Source organism: Solea senegalensis, linkage group LG7 (genome assembly GCF_019176455.1).
Source record: "Solea senegalensis isolate Sse05_10M linkage group LG7, IFAPA_SoseM_1, whole genome shotgun sequence".
Taxonomy (NCBI): Eukaryota; Metazoa; Chordata; class Actinopteri; order Pleuronectiformes; family Soleidae; genus Solea; species Solea senegalensis.
Genome location: NC_058027.1, coordinates 20,399,599 through 20,412,353, shown reverse-complemented (window position 1 = coordinate 20,412,353; position 12,755 = coordinate 20,399,599). Strand labels below are relative to the sequence as shown.

Sequence of the window (12,755 nt, the reverse complement as noted above, 5' to 3'; positions counted from 1 at the left end):
TCTTCAAATGTCTTGAAACTCTGTTATTGTCATTTTCACTATTTGTTGCCACTGTGTTTTCATGTGGTGGCTGAGAGTCTCTTTGTAGTTGTTTTGCATCCGTTTGTGGTTAGTTTGTGTCTCTGTGGTCATTTTATGATTTATCTGTTTCTGTTTGTTGTCGTTCTCAGTATTTGGAGCCGACTCGTGTTTCTTGTGGTCAATTTACTTCCATATGAGGTGCACGGCTGTGAGTCCTTCGACATCTGTTTGTTGTCATTTTGCATTTTGTCTCCTTTATATTTTTTACAGTATACAAACAAATAATGCTGTGGTGGTTTAAACGGGAAACAACAATTCTCATATTCCTTTTTGATCACAAAGCAGTAGCAGGGTGCTGGTACAGTATATGTGGTACTGTGTCATAATAAGCACCCCTGAGTGAAAAAATAGATGTAGAATAATACATTTACTTTGTGCTAATTCTCAGTTGCAAAGATAACAACATAGTCAAAGCAAGACGGGTGGTGTCCTATTTCCCTCACCATTACACTGTGCAATAACTTTTAATATTGGGACAAAATTTAATTTCCTTTCCAGCAACAACTCTCATTGATCCTCCCCACAGATTTAACATCATTATTACACCAATTATTCAAAACATGCACGGCTGTCCTTTACTTTGATTTTTCATTCTGAAATATATATAAAAAAAGATCACATAAAGCAAATAAATAAACACAACATGCTTTATACCTGGCTAGCGAGATTCAGATAATAAATTGATATTTATTATTTTAAGATTGAATATTAATTTAAGATTTAATACTTTCCGATATATACAGCTTCTCCTCTCACGTTGCACGAATGAGTTCTGACAGAAAATAAACAAAGAATAAAACGACTCAAACAATCTTCAGTTAGAGTTTGTATTTAAACTAAGTGGTTAGTCATACTTTTCAAACCATACATTTCTCTAGACAAAAGTGAAACATTTCTGTCTTAGCTGCTTGACCGTTCCTGGACATTAGCCTTTAGCCATGACAGCCTGAACTAAGATAAGTGTTTTTACCTGGATCACCATGAACCCAACTGACGAATACAACTGTAGTGACAGATAAAATAAAAATAAAAAAAGTGGTGTCAATTTACTGAGCATATAAAGCAATAAAACACAAGTATTTCAACATAACAAAAGCTAAAATGTGGTTAAAAACAATTAGAGATATACTGTCTCTAATAGAAGTGAAAATATTCAAAATAAAAACATTTGGGATCAAAAGGAGTCTGTGAAAATCTGTGGTCATTGGCATTTGGATAAGACTGAGGGGACTAACACTTGGTCTTCTATCTTCCTTAAACTGTTACTGAGGTAAACTCATACAGCATTTGTATTTAATGCTCAAACATGTCTTGAATATACCTGGTGTAATAGACCTTCACAGCAGATATTTCTCTACAAATGAAATAGTAGGACAAACACAGGTTTTTACCAGTAAAATGACTTATTAAGAGAGCCAGGGTCATGCTACTGTTCAAGTGTGAGGGTAGGTCACACCAAATACTTGACACTTTAATGTTTTTCTCCCTCTGAAATCGTGTTATCTAATACTGTGTACATGTTTCGCCCATTTTGTGGATGTGTCCCAATAGGGTGATTTGAAATTATTATACTGTATAGTCATTATAGCATTGCTAAAACAACAAATCTAATGGTGCTCCAAGACGTTTGCACAGTACTGTACATGCCTCATGTTACACGTAAGTTCTCAGGACAAGTGCAAAAACTTGGTGGATAAAGGTTAAAATACAAAATAAATCAGTGCAAAAAAGCAGAACTTAAAAACACGAGTTCACACACATAAACAAATCAAGCTCACACAGTATCTCACAGCTTCACTGCAACCATGCCACTGAATTTATAAAAAAATAAACTGTAGACAGAGTACTGCATATTCACCCAGGAACAAGTCAAATTCCCTTTAGAGATCCCATAAAGCAAACTCAGCATTTCTTGTCTTCACACATTATATATGTAAAAAATAAAAACGTGGCTGAGAACATGTGGAGTAAAGAATGATGGAGTTACAAACCTGAAAATAGCTTCTCTCCAGTAGTCTTTTCAAAAATGTTGAGACGTGTCTAAAAATATGGCTTCATGATGGCTCAACTCCTCCTGCTAAACTAGCTCAGTTTATGTGCAATATGTCGTTAAACTAGCACCAAAATGGTAATAAAAAAATAAATAAAAAAAAAAAGTCACGTTAACGGAGTGTTTATGTTAATATTCTGTACAAACACTGACGAACCAGGATGTTTGTGGACTCTGGTCCCCACTTGAGCAGGTAGACCAGACTTGTGTGTGCAACAATCTCAGAGCAGAGAATGAAGCAGAATTTTATATCATTTAAAACTTCAATTATTTTAGTGTTAGTGGTTACTAACACATTTTCATGAGTATCACGTTACAGGGAATTTAAGCTTGTGAGGCTGTAAATATCTCACCTGTCCACAGCGAGTCTCTTTCATGTCAATGAACTATGAAATTAATGTACACAAGGTGTGCACATACATAATAATGTATGTTTTAGATTGTATCTATTTCTTCTATCAGGCAAAAAAACAAAAACAATTTTCCAACGGCTCTGTGAAAAGAAATTCTACATCTAATGATCGGCATCCAGATATAATTTCTCCAGTTTTTATTAAAGGGGCTAAATATTAAGTTCCCAAATTATTACGACAAGTCTCATGGACAGGATGCAGAATAAAGATATGACCAAAGCAACACTTAAGTCTTGTTAGAGGGAGAGAGAGAGTTAGCTGGTTGTTTGTGGACAGACTGTGCTTGGTAAAACTTTCTGGTGTTGATATTGGTGGACTCTATTCCTACTTAAATATAAGTAGTGGTAGTAGTAACTGTTCACTGCTTCGGCATTATGTGAGCGTGCAAATCCAAACCTGAATCTAATTCCTATTAGTAAGTCATTAAAAAATGATTATTGCATGAATAATTTTGCAAACAAGCCCTTTAAAAATGTGAAAAAAAGATCAACAACCAAAACCTTAAGCAGCTGAAAATGGCTCAATTCATCCAGGCGTAGGCGAACAGGCCATTCTCCTTCCACAGATCACACCGAGTAGAGGAATAGTCCTGGACCAGCTTCAGGCTGCTGGAAAGGAGACCTGTGGCTTCTGGGAACGCAGGCCAATTAGTTTCCATCTTACCTGCACAAAAGAGAGCACAGGTTAGAATAGGAAATGATGTGGAGACTGCAGCCACGGTGATATAGCACAAGTTCACCAGCCAGTCTGAATGAAATGATTGGTCATGTTTCTGGCTGAAAGTCAGACAGCGAGACAATGTTGGGGTCAGTTGACACTCACACGAAACACCCATCATTTAAAATGCTTCAACAACGACAATGACCATAACTGTCTGTGCTTCTTCTTGTCACAGACTGACAAGAAGAACTGAACTGAAATATTTAATGAATGCAGTAACATGCAGAGACAGGATGGTCTTTACCTGTTTTGGCAAAGTTGACAAGGTGCTGTGTGATCAGACCCTGGAAGCTCTTGTCCTCCTCAGAAAGCGGCTTCCCCAGAACAAACTCCAGTCCGCCAAAGAAAGCCACGGCATCAAGGCGGTGAAAGGAGAAGCGGCTGGGAAAGGGCAGGAGCGCTGTGGACACGTTGACCTGTCCTGACGGCGTGTAGGTCACCACGTACCGATACACGGGGCTGTTCAGTTCAGCTGCACATGAACAGAGAGGAACATTTTATCTCCACTCTAACACTGCAGCTTCACACCTTCAGCCACAAGGGGGCAGTGCAATGTTGGGGCAATGTTTCACCATCACCACGGACCAAAATTTTCTTTTCTGTCACAGGCTGTGGAACTCAACATCGGATCTGCTTTGTATGTCAGAAAACACTCGGTTATACAACTTAACATACACCTACATTATGTATATCCATTGTTGTTAAATGGTTTATTAAGTTATTAGGTACTATATTTTTACACTTAATTTCAATATTCTATAACGCATGAAAATATTCATTTTGTACAGCTGCTAGAGTATTTGTTTATACTTTCTTATATGGCTTATTCTTCTGTTTGCATGAATTTCTTGCGTTTCATCTCATATTTTCCTAGTTTATATATTTCTATAGTGTCCAACACCTTGTTTCTGTCTGTCTCATTCTTTCTTTCTACCCATATATTTATATAAAGGTAAAATATGCTACAACTTTGCCACTGCACTTCATGTTTATGCTCTTTCTTTACCCACAATGCCAATAAAATATGAACGGCGCACTCTCATTGCAAGTGTTGAAACTATTCCAGTACTGAGTTTATTGAACAGTTGAGTGACTGCTCAATAAAACCAATATTAAACAGTGCTTAATGTGTGAAAAACACACACACACACAGGCAGCATATATTGTCAGAAATGATTTGTCAATATAGTTTAATTTGACATTTGTTGCTAAACAATGAGTCCCTTATTATGTCAAGCTTTAGATCTCCAAGTGCCACTTTAAATACATCTCAGAGATGAGTGTGTATATTGTTATTGACGTATGCTTCCACAATAACTACAATTATTGGTTATTGTTTTTTCCTATTGTGGATCCCAAGGGAAACACTCTCTCTTTTTCTTTGCACTACTGCGGTGTGTACAGCAAATTAACAATAAACCAGATATAACACCATCATTGTGCATGGAAGTTGTGAGAGAGTTTACCTGCAGCTATCTGGGCCAGCTCGTTTTTGGGGCAGGTGACCCTGATATCGGACACCATGGTGGTGTAGGCCCTCTCTGGGCAGCGGTCCGTGGTGGGACATGGTGCTGAGCTCGGATACAGGTCCAAAGCGTCTCTGGTGAGATTCTTACTGAAGGACTGAAGTTTGTCTGAGTGGTGACGGGGCATGAGAATGTGAGGTCAGAAAAAAAAATGGCTGCCTTGAGAATATACTTCAAATATAGCCGACAGCAGCTGTTACCTGTAACGAACCACCTGTAGTCCCCCCAGGTCCACGTGGAGATGTTTGCAGCCCGTGGACTACAGAGAAGACACAGAGTCTGATTACAATTCTGACAGAGTGGGAACAGCTGTCAGTGATGATCCTGAACCAAGTGACTACTCACCTGAAGTCCGCCTCCTGCTTCGTCGACCCGATGAGGAACGGGACGTCACTGTGGCCTCCCTTCTTCTCCCACACCTCGAAAGATGGAGCGTCCAGGACCAATCCATCCACTACTGTCATAGCTCTAATATAACGCCCTCTGGTGGGCAGGTCTGTCATCTCCTCTGCTGCCCAGTATGGGTACTCCTGCCATGGGGCAGCCTAATATGATAATAATAATAACACCCTTTATTGTAGGACAATATTATTTGTTTGTTTGTGAGAAGCATAACTCAGAAAGTAAAGGATGGATTGGAGGGAATGGTTAGATTTTGATGGTGATCTGTTTTCAGGATTGCTTAATAACTGTTAAAGCTTATGAGACAGAGGAGTGTACTGACACAGTGGTGAGCTGAGCAACCTCGGTGGGGCTTGGAGGTGCCTTCTCTAGTCACATGATCATTACTAATGCATTCATGCTTCTGGCTGCACTCAACTGCTTTCACTTATTTTATACAAGTTGGAAACGGGGGTGTAAAGTGGTAATTATGTATGTGTATTAGTATGTTACAGGTATACTACTTATTTACATATTATCAGCACAGGGAAATGTTCCTTGGATAAAGTGCTATAACAGTTGTAGAGCTACACCGAGACAAATAGTCAACCCAGGACATAGATTTATAGAATTTAAATAACAGAATGGAAGTGTAGGCAAAAAAAAACTGAAACACAGACCACTGTAACCACCGAGCAAAATGTAAAGTGACAGTGCTTATGGTTACAGAAAGCAGCTAATATATTCTTAGGACATCATAGTGTTTCCCACCTGTAGGACGTTTCGGACAGAGAGACGTCTGAGGCAGGTCAGGTCTTTGCAGCCCGTCTTCTTCAGGAACACAAGATTGTCCGACTCGGCCTGTTTCAGTGTGGTGTTGTGGAGGTATGGGCCACTCATGTCCACCGCGGCGTGGAAGAGACCCTTCGCCAGCGGGGACATCATCAGTGTCCACACTTAAGAGGTCCCACGTAAATCACAGCAGAGAATAAAAAAAACATTATGTTAGGGCTGCAACTGACTAACATTCTGAATATGAATTAACGGACACATTATTATATTTCATTGTTTGGTTGGTCTCCAAATGAATAATGAAGTCCAACAAAAACAATAAATTCTCTTTAGCACTGTCAAAATGAATACATTGAACGTAATTGCAAACACATCGACACACTGTAAACATGGGCATTAATAAGCTGCACATGGTGCACAGGTGTGTAGTGGTAGTAAAGGCAAGACGGCAGAAAGTAGTTCAAAGCAACCAGCTGTAGATTAGTCTCCAGATTTACTTGTGAAGAAAGTGCTCTCTTTGGATAAAATCACTTCAGACAAGTAGTGAGAGATAAACCCAGGGTTAATACTGTTCTGGCATTTCCATGACAGAGACTTTTACGAGCCATGAAAGAGCTTCAAAATGCTGGACTTACAGAAATCCTGGACTTACAGACAACATGATGCTTAAGTTACATAATTGGTGACCAGCTAGAAGAATGGTTACTTACACCAGCTGCCACTATGATTTATTGTTGCATGCATTTCTATTCCCAGATTCCTTTTTTAAAATAATTTCTTTGATGTAAAGACCTGTGTCTTTTTATTTTCTCTTGTATGTAAATGTGCCTTTGATTGCAAGGTTTTTAATGTGAAAATAAATCTACATTGTCACCCGTTTGTTCGCGAGTGGCCTGGCAAACAAGGTGCTAATTTGGCAACATCGCTTCCTGTAGTGACAGGAATGTTGAAGCACGCTGCGGTTTGATCTTCATTGATCTTTGATCTCAGCTCATTTTATAGGTGGCAGGTTTGACAGGCTCAGTATGTGTCACAGCAGCGACACATTTGAATGCGTTTGGGTTTTTTTTACCCCCCATTTTATTTATCATTTAGAATTTCATTAAATACCTGAGCTCTGTCCAAATATGGTAACTTTCCCAGGGTCTCCTCCAAACACGTGTATGTTCCTCTGGACCCACTTCAGAGATGCAATCTGGTCCATGAGGCCATAGTTCCCTGTAGGTGAGAGGAGGGGGGTTTAGTCAATGAGAACATGCGTGGATGCGGCCTTGTTTCCGGTGTCCCATTTTCTTCCTTGAAACTAAATTTAAGTATTTTCTTGCTAAGGGGGGTGAGGAAATGGGGCACGGAATTAGGAGTGTTCAAAATTAGACTGGCGAGTGTGACAGAAGCGAATCCTGGAAGATGAAAAGGGACATGTGTGCCCTGCCATCACGCCATCCTGTCATGTGACGCTCTCTCATTTACCAGGTCATATCACATCAAGGTCACAGCGGGCTCATTTGTATTATGCAACAGAAGAAAACTCAAAAACACACACCCACGGCGTTCCATTAACATGGAAGAGAGGGCCTCGGAAATTAGCTCCATTTATCCAGATCACATTAACATTCATTAAGTATTTACATCTCAATGGAAACGTATAGATTAAGTGTTCAATTTGACTGGGAGCACAATGTAAACACCATGAATATTTCAAGGCTTAAGTGGGACACAGCCTGTAAGAAAATGAACACCTGTTATAACTTTAACAGAATGCAGCTCACCACAGTGATCATCAACATAATCAACTACTGTCAATAGGTTTTTGTGAATAAATCGATGTATGAATTGTTATATTCATTACCAGAGATTTAACTGAGCTTCTCTACGGAGGACACCATGTTGGACCGACGTGTTTTTTACAGAAAAACGAAGCGAAGGTGAGGTGAGAAATACTCAGCTGCAACTTCTCCAACTGAACCCCATGCTCAAGTGAAAAGTTTCTGAAAGCTCAGGAATCACAATTTGTGATGTTTGTGCTGATGTTTTCATAAATGATTTTCCGTTGATGGCAAGTTCATTTACATCTTGTCATTAAAGTCATGTTGGAATTGTATTGTGTCTCAGGAAAAGTTTCCCAAGTGACTAATCTTCATTTCCCTGCCCATAACTCCCATTTCTGAGCAACAATGGTTTTCACAACTTTACAATTTGAGCACCAAGCATATTGTGATTAAATCTTCCCATGATGTAAACATGACTTCTCAAGTCCCAATTTAAAGGCCCAATAGTGAAGAGGTCAGTATGTCAAAGGCTCTCTGGTGACACCAGTGGTTCTGCCTCAAAAGCAGAACCACTGGTGCTTGTATTCTCAAGCTCATCTAAAACAGGAAGTGTTCAAGGTGACTACTTGTGACAGATGACCCCACTGAATCTGTCCATCACAAGGCTCCACCTATCATTTTTAAGTTGTTTTTGAGTGTAAGCAATTGTCACTAGGGTTTGGTACCGTTTACACTGGAATCTACATGAGTTCCTGTTACATGAATTCAGTAACACAGTTCAATGTCTTCACTGTTCCTTTAAGAGTGAAAAAATAATTAAAACCTCTCAATTTCAAAAGAAAAAACACTGTGGAATAAGTGATCAATAATCACAAAGTTCAGCTTTAACAATTGATTAATTCAAAATGTGCATCAAAGTTATGTATGAGGGATCATCTCAATGGACAGGTTGTCACATGATTTGCTGCTGCTGCTGGTGGATTCTTCCTCATCAGCTTCACTGTGATGCTGGTTTCTGAAAATTGAGACTAACAATGTTTCAACCGTAAAACAAACTCCAGTGGTACAGTGAACGTACTTCCCTGCTCTGTGTGTGTGTGTGTGTGTGTGTGTGCGTTTGTCTCATGGACAGACCTGATGTGTTACTTGGAGAACCTTCTCTTAGTATCTCCAGGGCCAAGAAGCCAAAGGCATTCAGTCTGTAATTAAAGCTGACGTAAACCATTCCCGTGTCCGCAGCAAGCTTCTCGGAGGGTGAGTAGCCCTCTTCTCCTCCGCTGAGTGTGTGCAGGTGTCCTCCATGGATCCAGACCATGACAGGTACTTTGGCATTGGGCTTCAGCGTGGGCGTCCACACGTTGATAAAGAGGCAGTCCTCCTGACCAATCACCTTCCCCGTGCTGGACATCGGGCGAACCTGAGGACACACGCTGTGGAAGCGGCCCGCATCATTCACCGTGCTCTTGCACACTGGTGCAGCTGGAGGAGCCCAACGCAGCTCACCAATGGGTGGGGCAGCATAGGGCACACCCTTAAAGGAGTAGGCTCCATTTTTCTGAAAGAAAAAAAAAAAGATTTGCAAATTTAGATTTAGATACAGACTGAAGACATCTTTCATGATCAGCCTCAGACTGAAAGAATCCCTCAAACTGAGGACTGGTTTGTGTTGCTGTAAGGTACTGGCGCTACCGCCACATCACTGTGCAACCAACATAACATAAATCACTAATTTATGATCTTTTCACATTGAAAAGAAGTTGAAAACTTCACTGAAGGGTTAGTGTCTAATGGTTTTATCTTTCTTGAAACTGTGATGTTGAAAATAACTAATGCTGTATTTTCTTGATATTTATAATAAAACCACATGCCCATGGCACAACTAGTGTCTTGACCATGACATAGAGCCCACACTCACATATCTCCCTCTGTACTCTCCACAGTCGGTCAACACCTGGACGAGACCTGGTGGCAGCGTCTGGGCCACGTAACCCAGATAGGTGGCGAGAGCAAGGAGGGTGAGCACGCCAAGGCAAATGAAGAAGATGCAGCGCCTGGAGAGCACCAGGAAGGGGCTGATGTATTGTCTGTGACGGACGTACTGCAACTCGTCCTCTTCTTCCTCCTGAACGAGATACCGGTACTCGGTCCTCTCAGGGACCTCAAATGCGTCCTCGTTCATCTCCGCGCTGGGACAAAAACAAACAGAAAAAACAAATTAGCCTCAGATCGCAAGTGATTTACTCTGCCAAAGAGCAAACATGTGTGCAGAGAACACCTGTTTGCTGAGCCACTTAACAAAAGGATCATCTGATAAAATCTACACTTGCTGAAGTCAGCAATATTTTAAGCATATGAATGCCATTTTATTTGGCCATAAAACAACCTCGTCTGACTGGAAACTGAAGTTTGTGTTATCACTCTATAAACGGCTCACTTTTTAATTCAACATTTTTAAATGACACGAGTTGTTGATCCACTGTTGCCTTCATTCGAGAAATTGTGAATTTTAATGACTTTGGTGATTAAATGTGTTATTCAGATTCACCAGCATTCAGCAGCTTCCATGTCCCTGCAAGCTAAATACGCTTGTATTCTGTACGGACTTTACAAACCAACACAAAATTAAGTTTTCTGATTAATTCTTGCAGTAATATTTCAGTTATCATGCAGTAAAGAAAACATAAAGAGACTGTGGAACTTATAGTTCGAGGTGGTTTGTGTGTGCATGTGTGTGTGTTTGTGTGTATATATATATATATATATATATATATATATATATATATATATGCAGAAATGTAATCTTATGAGATGTGTCCCTACACCAACAGTATGTATGAAAAATATGTTCATATATGTTGTATACTTCTAAAATATTTAACATATGGACATTCAACACAAGTACATACATCATTTTTTATTACAATGTCCTTGTCTAGACTAGAAAACCTGATCCTAATGAGGCAGAACCTCATTTCTGGGGCTGTGGTTAGGTTAAGGTTAGGGTAAGGCATTAACTGATAATAGTATGGTTAAGGTAAGTGATTTTGTTGAGGCTGTCCAATGAAAGTGAATGCAGAAAAACAAGAAAAGTTGTGCAAGCCTGTGTATGTGTGCGTGTGTGTGTGTGCAAAAGAAGGCAAAAGGGAAATGATGAAAAAAAAAGTGAGGGGAACAATAAGTGGATATGACGCAGAACTAACTACAGTGCAAGAAGAATGACTTAAAAAGAATGACTAAATAAAACTACAAATATAATAATATGCTCAATTACTGCTGCAAAGGTGAAAACACTGTTAAAAACAACCTCACGACTCTTCTCACTGTTGTTGTTTACTACTTGATGTCTTCATGTTTCCTGCTCTCAGCCTGACTCTTGGTTTTGAGTTCAAATCTTTCTTTTACTCTTCCACACACACTGACTTGTCCTCGCTCCCGTGTCTCTGTCTTCACTCAGACACATGAACACATGAGGAAGATTTACTTTACTCACCACGTCACGTACACATCTCACCAATGCACACGCAGACAAACGAACTCAACCAAAGTTGACGCACTTAGTTTCCTCAGGGTGGAGCGCGAGCGCCAATGCCCTCAACACACTTCCTGTCACGTTTAAAGAGACAGTGCACATGGATGTCAAATGTACGGAAGAGAATTAAGGCCAAATGTAAATAATACATTAAAAATAGAATTCTGAGTTTTTCAATTCCGACCATTTTTCTCGCTTTTTTTTTCTTTAAATTGTGTTAACAAAAAAACTACATGTGGCCCTCATCCTCTTCCGTACAAACTCACTCACAGAAGGGGCCAACATTTAAAACACTCTCCAAGCCAAACATTTATTGAACAGTAATATGATACAATTACAATATTTTATTAACATTACCTTCAAACCAAATGACAATATTTCTAATAAGAAAAACCTGGTGTGATTTTAAGGGGAAAAAATGCCAGAAAAAAACCAGTGCCATTTACCACCAGACCATTAAATATAGATATACAATTATTTTGCAGGTCTAATATAATTGTGTCTAGGGCCAAATGTAGCCAAATGTGGCCCTCAGTTTGACGTGTCTGCTCTAGACAGACATCTAATCAGGATGTAAGAGTATATTGGGGCGACACCAGGGGGCGACTCTGCTGGTTCAAAGAAGGTCTAAATTTGAATGGAAGTCTATGGGAAAATGAGTCGAACTCTCACTTGATTTATAATGTCAGTAAACATTAAACATCATTGTTGTTGCTCACTGAACATGCTGGTAATTTTTAAATAGATCTATTTGGTGAGAAATAATTGACTGTGAAATGTTTCAGAACCACTGCTCTATTTGACAAATGTGGATCAAGCAGTGTTTTTTTTAAGTGTTTTGTGTTCACGTCCAAATGTATTATTTAACGTCAACATCTAATTACATGACATTGTTTCACCGAGGTGTTGTTTTTTTATAGTGGCTGTTTACTTTGGCTTGAACAATATATATATACTGTATTTTAGTAAAAATAAAAAATAATATATTGATAAAAAAACATAAATTTGATGTTCATTTGTTCATGTTGAACAAAATGGGTTGGTATCACAATCTTATAAACAGCTCCTCTTGTGTATTTCTATGCTCCTTCCCCATCGGTGTAGACAAGCACAATGATGCAGTGCTTCATTAATCTCCACAGCTGTACAGTTATTGAACAAAGTACTGATTGGTCAAAGATCTAGTTTGTTCCCAGTCAGCCATTAGATTTCTTTAGCCGAAGCTCTATTCATTACAAACAACACCAATTATGCACAGCACACAAGGATCAGCTGTTTTCTAACAGCCTGAGGTAGTTTCATGTCTCATTTCACCACAGCAAGGAAAAGCCTCACCTGGCTCATTACTCAATTATCTACTGCCAGGCCGTTGTTTACCACAATCAATAAAAAGAATGAGCACAGAGACCTTGGATTCTGGCTCTATCACTATCAACATAAACCACATTAGTAAAAAATCTATATAGATTGATGCAGAGGACGGTTTTGTGGTTG

At 39.4% G+C, this 12,755-nt stretch overlaps 1 protein-coding gene across 1 annotated transcript; it reads right to left on the bottom strand.

The window, feature by feature from the left end:
* Positions 1 to 894: 894 nt before the first annotated feature.
* On the bottom strand, positions 895 to 11,300 carry si:ch211-71n6.4 (para-nitrobenzyl esterase). The gene is made up of 10 exons (XM_044031108.1): positions 11,223 to 11,300; positions 9,648 to 9,918; positions 8,867 to 9,287; positions 7,074 to 7,181; positions 5,943 to 6,127; positions 5,136 to 5,335; positions 4,991 to 5,049; positions 4,731 to 4,898; positions 3,509 to 3,736; positions 895 to 3,207 (listed from the first exon to the last, which is right to left on the bottom strand). The coding sequence occupies exons 2-10, from the start codon at positions 9,909 to 9,911 to the stop codon at positions 3,065 to 3,067; spliced, it is 1,776 nt and encodes a 591-aa protein (XP_043887043.1). The 5' UTR covers positions 9,912 to 9,918; positions 11,223 to 11,300; the 3' UTR covers positions 895 to 3,064.
* Positions 11,301 to 12,755: the final 1,455 nt, after the last annotated feature.